General features: G+C 43.6%; 1 protein-coding gene across 2 annotated transcripts in view; it reads left to right on the forward strand.

Annotated features, from left to right (window-relative positions):
* The window catches only part of GALNT2 (polypeptide N-acetylgalactosaminyltransferase 2), a 477,304-nt gene that overhangs the window by 279,417 nt on the left and 178,474 nt on the right, over window positions 1–19,413 (forward strand). For both annotated transcript variants that reach the window (XM_033938413.1, XM_033938412.1), the window contains exon 8: window positions 3,435–3,522. In XM_033938413.1, the coding sequence (XP_033794304.1) occupies window positions 3,435–3,522 (88 nt within the window). The remainder of the gene's footprint in view (window positions 1–3,434; window positions 3,523–19,413) is intronic.

Raw genomic sequence — 19,413 nt, forward strand, 5'->3', positions numbered from 1 at the left:
AGAAATTGAAGAGTGTTGGGGATAATGGCGATTCTTGGGGTATGCCACAGGAGTTTGACCATGGTTCTGATTTTTCTTTGTTTGTCTTTACTCTGTAGGTCCTGGATTGTAGGAATCCTTGAAACCATGTATGTACTTTGCCTGTGATTCCTATTGTATCTAGTATTTGTAGCAGGATGTCATGGTCTACCAGGTCAAATGCTGCGGTGAGATCTAGTTGAATAATCAGCATTATTTTGCCTGTGCTGAGGTGTTGTCTAGCAGTGTCCAGAAAGGAGCCTAGTAGTGTCTCAGTACTGAAGTTAGTTCTGAATCCAGACTGTGTAGGGTGGAGCAAATTGTGGTTTTCTAGGTAGTTGGTGAGGAGTTTAGCTACGAGGCCTTCCATTAGTTTGACATATAGTGGAATTGAGGCTATGGGTCTGTAGTTGGATGGTTGATCTGTTGCTCCTTTTGGGTCTTTTAAGATTGGGGTGATGATGATTTCGGCAAGGTCTTGTGGAAAAAAGCCATCTGTGAGCATTCATTGCATGAGGAGAGTGTGGAATTCTAGGCTGGAGGTTTTTAATAGGTATGGAGGGCATTGGTTGAGATCGCAAGCTGCATGGCTGTATTTTTTATAGAGTTTGTTAAGGTCGGACCATTGTATTGTAGAGAAGTAGGACCAGGTTCTATCTGCTGCAGCTGATTCTTTTTCGTTGGGGGGCATTGTAATCTCTTCTAGGTGGGTTGTGGTTCCTACGAAGTTTGTCCTAGCAGTTGTAATTTTGTTTTTAAAGTATTCAGCTAAAAGGGTGGCTAAAGGAGGAGGGTTATCGTTTTAGGCTAGGTAGGGTTTGGTGTCTGTGATTTCTTTTAGTAATTGGAATAGTTTTCTTGTGTCTTGGGCTTCTATGCCTATTTGGTTTGTATAGTATGTCTTTCTTTTAGTTTTAGTTTGTATTGTTGGTTTAGTTTTTTCCATGCTGCTCTTGTGTGTTCTTAGTTACTTATTCTCCATTGTCTTTCTAGTCGTCTGCATTGTCTTTTGAAGTTCGTTGTCGAACCTTTTGTCTGATCGTCTGCTGATTCTGGTTTTTGTTTGTATTGGGGCTAGCTCGTCTAGGGTAGTTTAATTATATTGTACCATTGTGAAATGAAGTCTTTGGGGTCACATTCTTGGATTGTAGCGTCTGTTTTAGTCTAGAATTTGGAGGGTTCGATATATATATACGTGATCTGTAGGTTAAGCTTTGGGATTTTGGTTTGATTTTGCCTTTGTCCCAGTTGATATTGAAGGTGTAGGTGTAATGGTCTGAACAGATGGATCTGGACCATTTTCCATTTGAGGTTGAATCTCTGGTAGAATAGGATGTTGGGTCATGAAGACTGCAATGTCTAGTTGGTGACCTTTCTCTAAGATCTTTTAGGTTAAGGCTTCGAGGTAAGATAGTAGGTTTCTACTTGCTTAGAGGTATGGTCTTCGAGATAGAGATTTATATCTCCTAGGATTAGGTTGTAAGTTGTCATTAGTGAGTTTCAGAATATAAAATCTTCGAATGCTGGTCTTGCTGTGTTCCAATTCCCTGGTATTATGTAGCAGAGCATGCAGGTTATGGATCCTTTTAGTGTGGTGCATGAAAGTTGGCAGGCTAGTAGATCCATGTATGGGGTGGATGTTTTGTCTAGTATGTTTAAGTTTAGGGAGTTTCTGACTAAGAAGGCTAGACCTCCTCATCTTTTTTTTCCCCTGCAGACCACTGTTATCTTGTATCCCTTCGGGCAAACTTCCGTTATCCTGGGGTCCGAGTCTGAGGTTAGCCAGGTTTCAGTTAGTTTGACCTGGGAGGGTTGGGTCCGACATGTTTCGAAAAAGCTTTATCAAGGATCCCCTCTGAGTCACCAATGTCATCTGACTCTCTAACTATTTTGAGCAGTGTTCTTCAACCTTTTTACCCCTATGGACTGGCGGAAATAAAAGAATTATTTTGTGGACCAGCAAACTACTAAGACTTAAATAAAATAAAACTCCGCGTCTCCGCCCCATCCCCGCAGCTCGGTCCCCGTTTCATCCCCTTGAACTCGGTCCCCTTCTCCATCTTGTGTACAAGAGTGGGGAAAGAGAGAGAGAGATCCATGGTGCATCTCCCCCACTCCTTCTACTGCCATATCCAACATTTTTCCTTCTCTCATCACCCGGATCATGTGTAGCATTTTTCACTATTGCCACCAGCCCCATGCCCAACATTTCTCCTTCTATCACCCCTCTCCAGCACCATACCATACCTCTTCCTCCATCACTATGTCCAACATTCCTCCCCCTTGCATCCTCTTCAGTCTTTCCCTCTGTTCCCTCTCCACCACCATATCCAACATCTCTCCCTCTCATCCTTCTCTTCCCCATGCATCTCTTCCTCACTCCTCTCTCTCTCTATGCCCAACAATTTTCCTCTTTTATTCCTTTCCCCATGTGCACCATCTTTCCCTCTCACTTACACACTTATCCCCAATAATTTTCCCTTTCTTTCCCCCCTCTCTTGTGTCCCAAGTTCATGCCTCCTCCCTTCCTTCAGTGTCCCAAATTCATGCCCCTCCCATGTCCCAACGCGCTCCCCCCCTTTTCTCCCTTACTTGTTCAGGGCTGTCCAGCTTCTCTCCCTTACTTGTTCAGGGCCATCCAGCCTCTGCTGAAGCCGGATCAGTTTCACCTGCAAACACGTGTCCGTCTTTGGCTTGGTTGCTCCTTATCTTCAGCGCCAGCTGCACTTGTTTGCCGGGACAGCGCACAGCGGCTCTTGCACGCTGACCTGGTTCTGGTTCCAGGTCAGCCATGTGCAGCGTGCAAGAACCACTGTGTGCTGTCCCGGCAAACAAGTGCAGCTGGTAATGAAGATAAGGAGCAGCCAAGCCTGAAGGAAGATGGACACGCGCTTGCAGGGGACACTAATTCTTCATGGACCAGCAGGAAATTTTTGCGGACTGACACCGGTCTGCGGACCGGCAGTTGAAGAACACTGGTTTAGAACAAGATATATTGATATAGATGATCTATTGATATAGTCTCCAGGTATAAAAGATGTATATTTTATATATGCAAGTGAGATACCATCTAAGGTGGAATGGTGTATTTAACAAGATGCACACAAGTGCCAATCCCACCATTGCTCTGTTCATTCTTTGCCCCTGGGAGTTCCTATATGCATAACTCATAAGAGTAGACCCTGTTTTTCCCTATCATCTTATTGTGTGCATACACAGGGGCAGTTTTATAAGTGCGTGCTTGAGTGTGTGAAGCACAATTACACCTGATCAAGTCACTTATAAAATTAAGTGTGTGTAATGTGGAATATGAAGAGTGAATTGATTTCTAACCTTCCTGACTTATTCTTGCTGTTGGTTTTATTTTAATTTTTTCTTTTGACTATTTCAATTTTATTTTTTAATGTTTATTTTAGGACAAGACCTGTGTTGTCTCTCCTATAATTGATGTAATTAATATGGACAACTTCCAATATGTCGGGGCGTCGGCTGATTTAAAAGGCGGTATGTATCTGTATTGGAACACAAGCTGCACAAAACAGAGCCCTATCAAAGGTTTAGAAAGTTAAAATCTACGTTTGTGTTAAACCAGTACTGCAGCAAGGGAGGTGTATTTCCTGCTGTAGAATTGTCAGACCTGTGGTGTATCTTGAGCTGTTCTTCTACTTTGGAATTTCAGGTTACAATGTAAGGGACTGATATCTCCTACTAAACTGTATTTACTCACTGTGGTAGTAGGTCACATTTCACCCCATTTAGCTGTGACTTCTACCAAGGGCACTAACATATTCCTAAGCTAATATATTCTTTCCTTCTGAAGGCAGGTGTTGAATATTTCCAGAACTTAGATTTTGTACTCTGCAGCATGTTGGCTGACTTATTTTTAGGAGGTGCTCACAAGTGACATAAATATGTTGAGATTTCCACTAGCGGCCTGGCTAGCAGTTAACATGAAAAAACTAAAAAATGCAGATTGTGTTTGCTCAGCTTGTAAATCTGACTAACTTGCATCTTAGTGCCTTACCAATGGATGCTGCTGGAGCATTGTTCCTATGCTCTTTATGCAATCATGATGACCTCTTTACTGTAGTATATATGACTGCCCATTAGGAAGAAGCCCATTGTGTCACTTGGAAGGGTAACTGAAACCTAAATCAAAAGGGGAGAGAGAACCATGAGAAGTCATTAGATTATCAGTTCAGATTAAATGGTAAAATAAGAGGGGATACTGAAGAGTTCTCAGCCCAACCAAGAAGGGAATGACGTTGAGCCATGAAACTTACAAGTTATTCCACATATTCATCCCAAGTTCAACACACTTGGCACATTGTGTCTGATGTTTCTGTAATCCTTCCAAAAAATACTCTGATGTCGGGTCACTGAAATACTGTTCTGCTGCTGCAGTCACCTAAGAATCACTCAAAAATTGTCACCCTTACAAACTCTCTTTAATGTTGGAAACAGAAAGTAGATTGTGTAAGATCTGGTGATTAGGGTGGATGGTCTATGCACTGAAACCCCAACTGCGTCAAAACATCCATCGTTTTGCCAGCCTTGTGAGCAGGTGCATTGTCTTGCAGAAAGAGAACTCCTTTCTGCAGCTTCCCTCCTCTTTACTTTCAATGCCTCCTTTAATCATAAGAATTGCCGCTGCTGGGTCAGACCAGTGGTCCATCGTGTCAGCAGTCTGCTCACACGGCAGCCCTTAAGTCAAAGACCAGTGTCCTATTTGAGTCTAGCCTTACCTGCATATGTTCTGGTTCAGCAGGAACTTGTCTAACCTTGTCTTGAATCCCTGGTGGGTGCTTTCCCCTATAACAGCCTCTGGAAGAGCATTCTTGATTTCTACCATGCTCTGGGTGAAGAAGTACTTCCTCAGGTTTGTACGGAATCTATCCTCTTTTAACTTTAGAGAGTGCCCTCTCGTTCTGTCCACCTTGGAGAAGGTGAACAATCTCTCTTTCTCTACTAAGTCAATTCCCTTCATTATCTTGAATGTTTTGATCATGTCCCCTCTCAGTCTCCTCTTTTCAAGGGAGAAGAGGCCCAGTTTCTCTAGCCTTTCACTGTACGGCAACTCCTCCAGTCCCTTAACCATTTTTTGGTAGCTCTTCTCTGGATCCTTTTTTATGTACAGCGACCGGTGTTGGACGCAGTATTCTAGGTGGGGGCATACCATGGCCCGTTACATGGGCATAATAACCTTCTCCGATCTGTTCGTGATTCCCTTCTTAATCATTCCTAGCATTCTGTTCGCCCTTTTCGCCGCCACTGCAATAGTCATTACATCACCTTCCTGATCCCCAAAACACTGTGGCCATGACCTTTCCTGCTGACTTTTGGGTCTTGAATTTCGTTGGCCTTGGAGAACCTGAGTACCACCATTGTGTGGTCTGTTGTTTTATCTCAGGATCATAGTGGTGTAATCATGTTTCATCAATAAAAACTAGTTGTTTTCAAAAAGTTGGCACCAGGTCACTGAAAATGCTGCAAAATCAACTTGGAAGTGTCCACTTGACATCGTTTCTCATCAGCATTCAAACATTTTGGGCACCCACTTGGCTGACAGCTTTTGCATACCCAGCTGCTTGTGGATTATATACCCAGCATGTTTCCTGGATATCTGTAGTGTCTCAGCAATTGTTTTAGCCAATATTCACCTTTCTGCCATGTTCATAATCAGATTATGAACATGGTCAACAATTTCAGGACACAATAATACCAGAAACAGGGAAAGTGTTCAAAGGAGTAATAGAGGACAGTCTCACCACAGTAGAAGTGGACTTGGACCAGATATACTACCAGATCGACAATCTTAAGTGACAAATCCCCTGGACCTGATGGAATTCACCCGAGAGTCTTAAAAGAGCTGAAGGTTGAAATCGGAGAGCTTTTGCAAAAACTTGCCAACCTGTCAATTAGAACTGGACAGATACTGGACGACTGGAAGATAGCGAACGTCACCCCAATTTTCAAAAAAGGATCAAGAGGAAAACCGGGCAACTACAGACCTGTGAGTCTTGTGTCTGTCCCTGGAAAGATGGTTGAAGCACTGATTAAAGATAGCATAGTCCGACACTTGGATACACATGACCTGATGAGAGCCAGTCAACATGGCTTCAGGAAAGGGAACTAATGTTTGACGAATTTACTTCAATTTTTTGAGACCGTGAACAAACAAATTGATAGTGGAGAACCGGTGGACATAATATACTTGGACTTCCAGAAAGCGTTCGACAAGGTTCCACATGAAAGACTTCTCAGGAAACTACAAAGCCATGGAATAGAGGGAGATATACTAAGATGGATAGGCAAATGGCTGGAGAACAGAAAGCAGAGAGTGGGCATAAATGGGAAGTTCTCAGACTGGGAGAAAGTGACTAGCGGTGTGCCCCAGGGCTTGGTACTTGGGCCCATCTTTTTTAATATTTTCATCAATGACCTAGAAGAAGGAACATCCAGTGAGATCATCAAGTTTGCAGATGACACAAAGCTATGCCGGGCAATCAGATCGCAGGATAGCGAGGAACTCCAGAGTGACTTGTGTCAGTTAAAGAAATGGGCAGAGAAATGGCAGATGAAGTTTAATGTGGAAAAGTGCAAAGTAATGCATTTAGGCAGAAAGGACAAGGAACACGAGTATAGAATGTCAGATGCAACTCTGGGTAAGAGCGAACAAGAAAAGGACCTGGGTGTACTGATAGATAGGACCCTGAATCCGTCGGCACAATGTGCGGCAGTGGCAAAGAAAGCAAATATAATGTTAGGCATGATAAAGAAAGGAATCACAAGTAGATCGGAGAAAGTTATAATGCCGCTTTATAGCGCAATGGTCAGACCACACTTGGAATACTGTGTTCAACATTGGTCTCCCAACCTAAAGAAGGATATAAAATGCTGAAGAGGGTGCAGAGACAAGCAATGAAGCTAATAAAAGGTATGGAGAACTTGGAATCCGAGGAACGACTTAAGAGACTGGGATTGTTCTCCCTTGAGAAAAGGAGACTGCGAGGGGATATGATCGAGATTTTCTAAATACTGAAAGGAATCGACAAAATAGAGCAGGAAAAAAAATTATTTACAACGTCCAATGTGATATGGACAAGAGGACATAGACTGAAGCTAAGGGGGGACAAGTCCAGGACAAATATCAGTAAGTTCTGCTTCACGCAACGAGTGGTGGACACCTGGAATGCTCTCCCAGAGGAGGTTATTGTGGAATCCACCGTTCTAGGATTTAAAAGCAAACTAGATGCACATCTCTTTACGAGAGGCATAAAGGGATATGGGTGACTAAAATTACGCCAGGATACACCTGGCTGGGCTTCCGCGTGTGTGGATCGCCAGATTTGATGGACCGAAGGTCTGATCTGGAGATGGCAGTTCTTATGTTTTGTTCTTACACCGTTTGAAGACTCCCAGACCTGCTGCATCTTTGGTCTTGAAATCTCCATGCTGAAAGTTTGCATACCACTTATTCACAGTGGAGTATGATGGGCATTTGTCACTCAATGTTTGCATCATACATTCATGGATTTCCTTTGGAGTTTTCTTCTGCAGGAATAGGAACTTCATGACGGCTCAGAGTTCCACGCTTGAAAATGCCACACTTTTTGTTGACATGGTTCAATCAATGATCTAAAACAATGTCAAAACATAGTATTACGATTCTGCAAATTGGCACTTGCAAAATAAAATAACACTCTTCAGCTACAGTAGCAAAATAACACTCAGAATTTAGGAAGTTGGTTGGGCTGAGAACTTTTCATCAGCCCCTCAAATTTGTCAGAATCCAGAACCCTGGAAATCTTCATATTCCCTTCTCTTTCAGGCTCAGCTGTAAAACAAGAATTTAGCAGTTCGACCTAATTCAGCTCTGAGGGAGTAGAATAAGGAAAAGAGGCAATAGTTTCTTATACAGTGGAATTATTAGGTTTATAGTTTGGTGCCAGGATTGTACTCCCAATGGAGTAAGACTCCTGACAATATATTGCAAATCACCTGTACTTATAATGAACTTTTAGAGTCTTACTAGTCAATAAAGTTCATGGTCATTTCATGTACATTATCTGCAACTGCTGGGTAACTCATTAAAATATGTCCTTCAGTGAGCAATCCCTTTTTGGCACAAAAACAAGCCACTTTATGAAGGAAGTAACATTCCTATTGTTGTTGGCCAAGGTAATTTCTTTGTGCACATGCAACAATGGGGAAAATGAATGAAAACATTAGAGAAATGTCTTCTAAACATTGTGTCAGCCTTGGCCTCCTCATACTAATAGGCTTTGCTGTGCTACATTATATGGTATGTCTCTTAAATGCATTCCTTGTGCAGCATTAGCAGTACCAACATGCCCTTAACACATAACTCATTAAAAAAAAAAAAACCCCACACAATACTGGGGAGCTGCAAGGGCCATAAAACCTATTAAATTAGACTGCCTAGATTCAAAAGCATTTATGTGTTTGATTTTTTTTATTTTTTTATTTGAGTTTAAGAAAAAGGTTTATATATTCTTTATATAGCATATGCATTCATCCAACCTTCTGAGCAGCTTACAAAATACATAACACAAATATGTTAGTAAAATGCAAATAATAAAATTAGCATAAACACACACAACGCACTGCCTCATCAGCTTTTCATATATCTTCTACAGCAGTGTTTTTCAACCGCTGTTCCGCGGCACACTAGTGTGCCGCGAGATGTTGCCTGGTGTGCCGCAGGGCCGCCGGGCCCGGAGCTGACAGGGGGCCCGAGGCAGGGGCGCCAGTAGCTCGCCAAGGCAAAGTGAGTCGATCACCCAGGACTCACTTTGTCTTGGCGATCTAATCTATCGAGCCGATAAGTCTTCTTCTCCCAAACGTCAATTCTGCAGTCGGAGAGGAAGTTCGGGCCAGCCAATCGCTGCCTGGCTGGGCGGAACTTCCTCTCCGATTGCAGAATTGACGTCAGGGAGAGCATGCGTCGGCGTCGGCTTTGGGGCCTGTTATCCATTGGTGGGTCCTGTTCCCCGATGGCAGCGGCAGTGGCAGTGGCTTGGGGAACGGCAGGGAGAAAGAAAGAAAGGGGGCAGGCAGGGAAACAAGGAAAGAAGAGAAACAGAAAAAAAGAAAGAAAGGTCAGGGAGAGAGGAAGAAAAAGTTGGGGGAGGGAATGAGGTGTGGAGGAGAGAAAGCATACAGGCTGATAGAAGGGAAGAAAGATTGGATGCACAGTCAGAAGAAGAAAGTGCAACCAGAAATCACCAGACAAGGTAGGAAAAATGATTTTATTTTAAATTTAGCAAAGTGGAGGCAGTATTACCACAGTTTTCAAAGGAATTTGCCCAAATAACTTAATAGTTAACTGGGTAAATTCCCAGAGATGAAAACTTCCCTTCACTTACTATGCACAGTTCTGAATTTATATCTGCTGTCTATATTTTACAATATGGTCACCTTTTACTAAACCGCAATAGTGGTTTTTAGCGCAGGGAGCCTATGAGCGTCAAGAGCAGCGCTGGACATTCAGCGCAGCTCCCTGCGCTAAAAACTGCTATTGTGGTTTAATAAAAAGGATGGAGGGTATATTTGTCTATTTTTGTATGCTATAAAAACCAAATACAGAGAGAGACTGAGAGCTGTTGACGAAGAGCTACGTGTGTGTCTTTCTTCGATTCCAGCCAGAATATCAGCTTTGTGTTCAGCCAAACAGGCCCAGGTTTCACACTGAATAAAGTATTTTATAATTTTTATTTCGTAATAAAGTAATTATAAAATACTTTCTTTGTGTTTATTTGATTCCTATTCAAGAGAATTACTTTATATATAGTCAATATAGGCAGAGAGTTAAATTTTTTAACATTTTCTAATGGTGGTGTGCCTTGTGATTTTTTTCATGAAACAAGTGTGCCTTTGCCCAAAAAAGGTTGAAAAACACTGTTCTACAGTGTAAGAAACAGTATATGTATTGTATTGTTTATGCATACAAGAGCGAGGAAAGGGAATCAAAATATACACCAAATACCAAGAGGAAAAAAAGCACCAGTGTTCTCTTGAAATGGGCCAATGAGATTGTCTTTATGAATAGACCAGACACGGGCTGTGTTTTGGCACAAATGTCTGCATCAGGGGTTAATGTAAAAAATTTCAATTTGGAAAAGTCCAAAAAAGAAAAGCAGAAATAATGCACTGGATTAGACAGAAAGCTCGGCACCATTTTTGATTCGTGCCAGAAAAAAAGCGTCAGCAGATGCACTGAATTACACAGAAAGCTTGATAATGTCTTTGATTCTGGTGCCAATTGAAGATGCTGTCAAGCTTTCTGTGTAATCCAGCGCAATATTTCTGATGACGATTTAAGTTGTACTCCAGTGCTCTTTTTTGGACTTTTCAAATTGAAGTTTTATACATTGACGCTGACACAGGCATATGCGCTGAAACACAGCCCGTGCCAGATCTGTTATCTTGATAATACTGTTATCATTCCTTATATACAGTAAACTCTATAATAAGAATAGCATTCATCATTGCCTACCATAAGTGAAGCTGTTTTGCTCTACTTCCCCTTTCATAAAAGTTCCTACCGCCATCAATTTAGCTATATCTGGTTTCAGAATCTATGTTTTCCCTCATATGCATCATCTGTCCTCTTCACTAACCATAGACTATGTGGCGGTTAAAAGGACAAACAGAATGCTAGGAATGATTAAGAAGGGGATCACGAACAGATCGGAGAAGGTTATCATGCCGCTGTACCAGGCCATGGTGCGCCCTCACCTGGAGTACTGCGTCCAGCACTGGTTGCTGTAGATGAAGAAGGACACGGTACTATTCAAAAGGGTCCAGAGAAGAGCGACTAAAATGGTTTAGGGGCTGGAGGAGTTGCCGTACAGTGAGAGATTGGAGAAACTGGGCCTCTTCTCCTCTTAAAAGAGGAGACTGAGAGAAGACATGATCAAAAGGGTGGAGGAATAGCGCTATATATAAAAGACTCCATACCCTCAACCAGGATGGAAACAACAGTAAGGGTGGATGGCTTGGAATCACTATGGGTTAAGCTACCGGGAGGAACTGGAGCAGACATAAAATTGGGTCTGTACTATCGCCCACCTGGACAACTGGAAGAAATCGACCAGGACCTGGAGGCTGAACTGAGGCAGGTATGCAAAAGCGGAAGTGTGGTGGTGATGGGGGACTTCAACTACCCTGGGATAGACTGGAATATCGGGCACCCAAACTGCACGAGGGAGACCAAATTCCTGGAGGTCACGAGGGACTGTTTCATGGAACAGCTGGTCACGGAACCAACACGGGGAGATGCCACTCTTGACCTAATCTTCAACGGACTAGGGGGATCCACAAAGGAGGTCGCAGTACTAGCCCCACTAGGAAACAGCGATCATAACACGATCCAGTGCAGGCTAGAAATTGGATCATCAAAGGTGAAAAGAACCACAATGACGGCACTCAACTTAAAAAAAGGGAATTATGATGCCATGAGGAAAATGGTGGGAAAGAAACTCAACGGCAACACAAGGAAGATGGAGTCCGTAGAAAAAGCCTGGACCATACTCAAGGGCACTGTGCACGAAGCACAGAACCTGTGCGTCCCCAAGTTCAGGAAAGGGTGCAAAAAAAAAATAGAACAAAAAACCCAGTGTGGATAACAAATGCAGTGAAAAAGGCGATAAGTGACAAGAAAGCATTGTTCAAAAATTGGAAAATGGACCAAACAAAGGACAACCAAAAGGAGCACAAAGAACACCAAAGGGAGTGTCACCGAGTGGTTAGGAAAGCAAAAAGAGAATATGAAGAGAGACTGGCGGGGGAAGCAACAAACTTCAAATCATTCTTCAGGTACATTAAGGGGAAGCAACCAGCAAGGGAGGAAGTGGGACCCTTGGATGATGGAGACAGAAAGGGAGTGGTAAAAGAGGAAAAAGAGATAGCTGACAAGTTAAATGAGTTCTTCACGTCAGTCTTCACGAGGAAAGACACAACCAATATTCCGGAACCCGAAGAGATCGTAAATGGAGATTAGGATGATAAGCTGGCCCAACTAGAGGTAAGCCAAGAGAATGTCCTCAGGCAGATAGACAGGCTAAAGAGCGACAAATCGCCAGGTCCAGACGGCATTCACCCAAGGGTACTCAAGGAACTAAGGAACGAAATAGCAGAGCCACTTCGACAAATATGCAACCTATCGTTAAAAACTGGAGAGATCCCGGAGGACTGGAAAATAGCAAATGTCACGCCCATCTTCAAGAAAGGTTCAAGGGGTGACCCAGGAAACTACAGGCCGGTGAGCTTGACCTCGGTCCCGGGAAAGATGATGGAAGCGCTGATTAAGGACAGCATCTGTGAACACATCGAAAACAATGGACAGCTAAAGTCGAGTCAGCATGGCTTCTGCAAGGGTAGGTCATGCCTCACAAACTTATTGTACTTCTTTGAGGGGGTAAACAGCCAGGTGGATAAAGGGGAATCCATAGACATCATTTACCTTGACTTCCAAAAAGCCTTTGACAAGGTACCACATGAAAGACTGCTTAAGAAGCTATGGAACCACGGGGTGCAAGAGGAGGTCCACCGATGGATCAAAAACTGGCTGGCAGACAGGAAACAGAGGGTTGGAGTAAAGGGTCATTACTCAGACTGGCAATGGGTCACGAGTGAAGTTCCGCAGGGGTTGGTGCTGGGACCGCTCCTATTCAATATATTCATTAACGACCTGGAGGCGGGAACAAAATGTGAGGTCATTAAATTTGCAGATGACACCAAACTATACAGCAGGGTTAAAACCACGGCAGACTGCGAAGATCTCCAAAAGGATCTGACGACACTGAAAGAGTGGGCCAAAAAGTGGTAAATGAGCTTCAACATAGGGAAATGCAAGGTCATGCATGTAGGGAAAAAGAACCCGATGTTCACTTACAAAATGGGGGGATCACTGCTAGGGGTAAGTAACGTTGAAAGAGACCTGGGAGTGATGGTAGACACAACATTGAAGGCGTCGGCACAGTGCGCCACAGCCTCAAGGAAAGCAAACAAAATGTTGGGTATCATTAAAAAGGGTATCACAACCAGGACGAAGGAAGTCATCCTGCCACTGTATCGTGCAATGGTGCACCCGCATCTGGAATACTGTGTCCAGTACTGGTTGCCGTACCTCAAGAAGGACATGGCAGTACTTGAGGGAGTCCAGAGAAGAGCAACTAAGCTGATAAAGGGTATGGAAAATCTCTCATATACTGACAGACTAAAAAAGTTGGGGCTGTTCTCCCTGGAGAAGCGGAGACTTAGAGGAGACATGATAGAAACCTTCAAGATTCTGAAGGGCATAGAAAAAGTAGACAGGGACAGATTTTTCAAATTATGGGGAACCACAAGTACAAGGGGGCACTCGAAGAAATTGAAAGGGGACAGGTTTAGAACAAACACTAGGAAGTTCTTTTTCACCCAGAGGGTGGTGGATACATGGAACGCGCTTCCGGAGGCTGTGGTAGGCAGAAGCACGTTACAGGGCTTCAAAGAAGGTTTGGATAGGTTCCTAGAGGACAAAGGGATTGAGGGGTACAGATAGGAGTAGATGTAGGTTATAGGGATAGGAGTAGAGGTAGGTTATAGAAATAGTCAGGGACCACTGCTCAGGCAATAGGCCTGATGGGCCGCCATGGGAGCGAACCGCTGGGCGAGATGGACCTCTGGTCTGCCTCAGCGGAGGCAACTTCTTATGTTCTTAAAACATTCAAAATACTGAAGGGAATAAATAGACTTAGTAGATAAAGACAGACTGTTCACACTCTCCAGGGTAGGGAGAACGAGAGGGCACACTCTAAAAGTTGAAAGGGGATAGATTCCGTACAAACGTAAGGAAGTTCTTCTTCACCCAGAGAGTGGTGGAGAGCTGGAACGCTCTTCTGGAGTCTGTTGTAGGGGAAAACACCCTCCAGGATTTCAAGACTAAGCTGGACAAGTTCCTGCTAAACTGGGATGTATGCATGTGAGGCTGGACTCATTTAGAGCACTGGGCTTTGACCTGGGGGCCTGCTGAGCGGACTGCTGGGCAGGATGGACCACTGGTCTGACCCAGCAGCAGCAATTCTTATGTTCTTATGTTAATAAAGACAATCTCGATATCTCATTTCAAGAGGCCCTTGATTCTTTTTCTTCCTTTGGTATTCTTTATGCATGGCAGAGCATATGCCCTTACTTGAGCTGTTAGTGGATGTACTGTAGCAGGGACTCTTAGCTCTGGACCCTTATGAACTAGCGTAGGTCCCTCCCATGCACACTTCTTGTAATTTCTTAGGCATTTAATGGACAAAACACAGAAAAACAATCTTTCTGGAAAACAATCACTCTTCCTTTATTGAGGCTGCACCAAAGCCAATTCTCAACTGGGTCAGGATTCTCATGGCTTTTCCAGGAACGGAAGAAAAAAAAGAAACCAAAACTTTTCCCTTTTATTTCCACAAACAGTTCTTTTATTGCGCTAAGCTCTTACTATGCTGATAGGCACCAAGCCTAAATACTCCCAGCCTGGAGTGGGTGAGCTGTCTCAAATGATAACTAGCTCACCCGTCCAAAACTGTAGTGCTTTACTCTGACACACAATACAGCTTCTTCCCTGCTATTCCCCAGGCTGTGAGATAATGTTAGCACTTTTAGGCAAAATCTCTTTCCTGTTCAAACATCACAGTAGTAGCAGGCAAAAACAAAATAACATGTTCATAATCTCCAAGAAAGCAAGCCAACTTAACTTTTCACTCAGTCTTTAGAGCCCCACCCAAATGGACAGACAAACTGCTCTGCTCCATGGGCTTACTTGCAGCAGAAAAAAAAACCCACTGTAGCAAAAATGTTCAAATCCAAACCTTCTGACCTGCTTTAGATTTCAGCTCAAGCCCATAGCATCTTCTGTGCACAGCTCTGGGACAGGTGTATCATTCCATTACAGGGTCCAACTCGTAGCTTTCCACAAGGCTTTCCTCTTTCATAGGAAAATCTTCCAACGGCTCCTCTCCTCTGGTGCTGTCCTGACTGCTGTCCAAACTAGCTGTGTTCTCACCTGGCTCATCCCTTCTCTCTCTGGGAGATCTGAGTACTAGATTCTTAAAAAACCATGTTAAGAAACAACAGGCTGCTATCACAGCCGTTCTGGTAGCAAATTTAAAGTGTCATTCTCCAAAAAACGCTCAAGTAAATGAGGTTGGCGGAGAGTAGCAAAAACTTACTAAATTTGTATGTGCCTATCACTGGTGATAGTAATGGGTACAAGCGCAGCAAAAATCGTAAAAAAGTAAAAAATCAATACTACTACTATTAATTATTTCTATAGTACTACCAGATGTACGCAGCACTGTAGAGACTCACAATAACACAACAACAGCGGACAAGATGCCCATTCTCTCCTGCTGCATCACAACCCCCGCCTCTGACCCCTTTCCCCCATACCGTTAATTAGATGGCTGAGAAGAGGGATGCATACTCCCTCCAACCAGCTGGCCCACTTCTTCCAAAATGGGCCTTATTCTCCCCTGTGCATCCTGGGATACATCAGGGGAGGGGCCTGGGGCTCTGATTGGTCCATGTTATATGGGAGGGGCCTTAAACAACCTGGACCAATCAAAGCCTCAGGTCCATCCCTGGTGCATCCCAGGATGTACCGTGGAGGGGAAGGCCCATTTTGGAAGAGGTGGGCCAGCTGGCCGGAAGGAGTAGGCATGCCTCCGGTCAGCCATCTAATTAGAGGGGAGAGAGGTCAGAGGCTGGGGGTGTTGTGATGCAGCAGGAGAAAATGGGCATCTCTCCTGCATCGGGGGGGGGGAGTTTTCGCTTGGCAGTGGGAGAGTGTGGGCATCTCTCCCGCTGCAGAGGGCAGTTCCCTTGGTAACAGGTGAGCATGGACATCTCTCCTGCTGCCGGGGTGGGGGTTGTACACTTGGCAGCAGGAGAAAATGGGCATCTCTCCTGCTGCTGTGTGTGTGTGTGGGGGGGGGGAGAGGTCGCTTCTCAAAATGGCTTTTCTAGCAGTCTCTGGCACTGCCATGCCGGGGTTTAAAACAGTGCTGTCACTGTACAGGCACCCCTGGACCAGTCACTGATTTTTGTCACCAGAAGCAGACGCTGCTGTTAGAAAATAGCTCAGCGATTTTTAATAATCCACTGGAGTGCTCATTTTAATGTTGAAGAGCCCATTTGCATGGCAGTGTCAGAGACTGCTAGAAACCTCGCTAAAAACAGAGATAAGCCATCTTGATAATCTGCCGCTAAAATGTGTGTAGGCTAAACCGTTGGAAAAGAGTTTAGCATCAGCATTAAAGTTTTGAGAATCTGGGCCCTTTCCTTTCCAGCCTGACCTCTCTCCTCAGATTTCTTAATTGGCCAGACTTAAAAGTTTGTTTCTTTTCCTGTTCTAGCTCTAGAATTGGACACAGGAATAGGGCTAGGGCAATCTAGATTAAACATTTCAACAACACAGGAGCACAGCGCAGGGTCCCTGCCACAGTACATAGCATTAACCATAGGTTTCACTTTCGTATATAACTTGTTGTTTAATTGTGTCTTTATTTCTGAAATTTTTAATGTATTGTATGCATATAATTACTGTTTATTTGCAGTTGTTCAGAGATTCAAAATTAGAAAACAGTGAATATGGTACAAATGTTTGGGCACGTACTTTATAATACTTTTAACAGAAATGTCTCCGGGTTTTAACAGACAGTCTCCGGGTTAAGAACAAGTTATGTTTTAAAAAACATTCTTAAGCTGAATTTATATGCAACTCGGATCCTGTACAGTACACAGTCTATACAAACATTAAAGAAATAGTCCTCAAAATAAAGTACTGTAGTTTAATAGAAAGAAAAGATAGGAGGTTTACACTTACTTTCATTCTTCATTCATCCCACTGTTCCCTCTCCACCACCATTTTCAACATTTCTCCCTCTCATCTCTCTTCCCCATGCATCTGTACCTCACGCCTCTCCCACCATCATGTCCAATATTCTCTCTCCCTCCCTATGCCCAATAATTCTTTTCTTTATTCATTTCCTCTTGTGCACCATCTCTTTCCATCTCACTCTGACACCCTGCCCAGCAATTCTCCCTTTATATTCCTTCCTCCACCTCAGCATCTCTTTCCCTTACTCCCTATATTCTTCCATCCTATGTCCCAAGTTCATGTTCTTTTCCCTCCTTCCATTCTGTGTCCCAAGTTCATGCCCCCTCCCTTCTTCCTTCCTTCCATCCATTTTCTGAAGTTTCTGCTCCTTCCCTTCCTTCTGTGTCCCAACATGACCCTGCTTATCCCTATCTGTGCCAATGCGCCCCTTTTCCTCCCTTCCTGTCCCAACTCGACCCTCTTCCTCCTTTCTGTAATCCAATGCACCCTTCGACGTGGCCTCGGGTCCTACACACAGCTCACAGCTGACCCGGGTAGCCGTGAGCTGTGTGCTGGAGCCTCTGTTCATGGCTTTGTGAAAAGAAGCGCGACTGGAAGAAGTGAATCGGCCAGAGGAGGTAAACACCCAAGGAAGTAAAGTACAAATTTGGGACACAAAACAGACGGAGGGAAGAACGACGAGAGGCACATTGAGACACGGAAGGGAGGAAGAGAGAGACAGGATCCCGGTTTGTAAGTACGAGTCCGACACAAGTCGGACATTCCTAACCTGGGGACTGCCTGTATTTCTATTCTTGGAGGTTTTTTTGAGATTTTCCTACTCTTCCATACAAAGCTCTTCTTGCTCAGAAATATTCTTAAGTCTCCTTACTGTTTTGGACTGCATGTTTGGGATCTCCAAATTTTCTGTACTAAAGTATTGGGACTGTGAAAACCATTCTGAAGCCATCTTTCTTTCCTGTAAATATTTCAAAACAATTTTTTTTTTTTTTAGCAATCTTCATGGCCTTAAAATAAATCCTTGCCTCATTTCTCCAACATCCTTTTTATCCTGAATGGGGCCATCCTTCGTTATCTATCTTATTTCCTCTATCATTTGTGTGGTCCACCTTCCACACCCTCCACCTCCTAATTTAAGCAGAGATGTATTAATGGGGTTGCCTCATCTAAAGCTTTAATTGGACTAGAAATCATCATTAACCTGTAAATCAATAAGTTCTTCAAAATCTATAATAGGATATTTTAATGCAGTAATGTAGACAAAATGGCACTAATCTTCCTTAAGATTCACTCTCCAGATCACAGCTCTAAGTACCCTATATTTAAACGATTATATATCTAAAAATATTTGATAAGTGCTCAGACCCATAACTTTCTAGGCTGTGGTAACACAAGATTATGGTTATTATGGGACCATCATCGCTCTTAACGGTCCAAATACCACTCGATGTAAACTAACTATCAACCACTCGCCAGTTCAGATAAGTAAATCAGTTATATTCCTTTATATTTGATTTACATCGAGTGGTATTGGCACCATTAAGAGCGATGATGGTCCCATAATAACCATAGTCTTGTGTTACCACAGACTAAAAAGGTTACGGGTCTGAGCACTTAACAAATATTTTTAGATATATAATCGTTTAAATACAGTGGTGCCTCGCATAACGGACGCCTCGCACAGCGAACGCTGCGCATAACGAACTTTTTGTCTTGCTCCCTATAACGAACTTCGTTTCACACAACGAAGTCGCCCGAGGGGCCCGGGGGGGGGCGGAACTACTCTCGCCGCTTCCTAATGTGAGCCGGGAATAGCAGCACCCTCCTGTCTGAATGCAGTGTTCCATCATCTCCCTCCACCTTACCTTAGATGCCGAGTTTTCCGGCTTTCTTTTTCGGCCAGCCACACACTTTCAAAGAGCAGCACATGCGCGCATGCTCTGTTGTTCAATCTTCTCCTCTGACGCAACCGGAAACCGGAAGTTGCAGGAGAGGAGAACATTGATCAACTCCAGCAGCTGCGCGTGCACAGCTTTTTGAAAGCGTGCGGCTGGGTGAAAAAGAAAGCTGGCAAACTCTGCATATAAGGTGAGGTGGAGGGAGGGAAATGTAGGGCTGCAGAACGAATTATTTTGTTTTACATGTATTCTTATGGGAAAACGCGTTTCACACAACGAACTTTTCGCATAACAAACTTGCTCCTGGAACGAATTAAGTTCGTTGTGTGAGGCACCACTGTATAGGGTACTTAGAACTGTGACCTTGAGAGTGAATCTTATGGTGTCATCACAGATTAATAATATTATTTCCCTACAAGTTTAAACTAATCTTCCTTAACCAGAATACCAATCCTCAGTAGACACAGAAGCCAGTGACTTAGATGTGAGTTCAAAATAGATTACATAGCAATCTGTCCATGAAGCCTGCAAGCTACCTACAATCGTCAAGTCCCCAAGGCCAAAAACCTAATTAGAGCCAAAAATTAAAACAAAGATATGCCCAGA

Source organism: Geotrypetes seraphini, chromosome 3 (assembly GCF_902459505.1).
Source record: "Geotrypetes seraphini chromosome 3, aGeoSer1.1, whole genome shotgun sequence".
In the NCBI taxonomy this organism is placed as follows: Eukaryota; Metazoa; Chordata; class Amphibia; order Gymnophiona; family Dermophiidae; genus Geotrypetes; species Geotrypetes seraphini.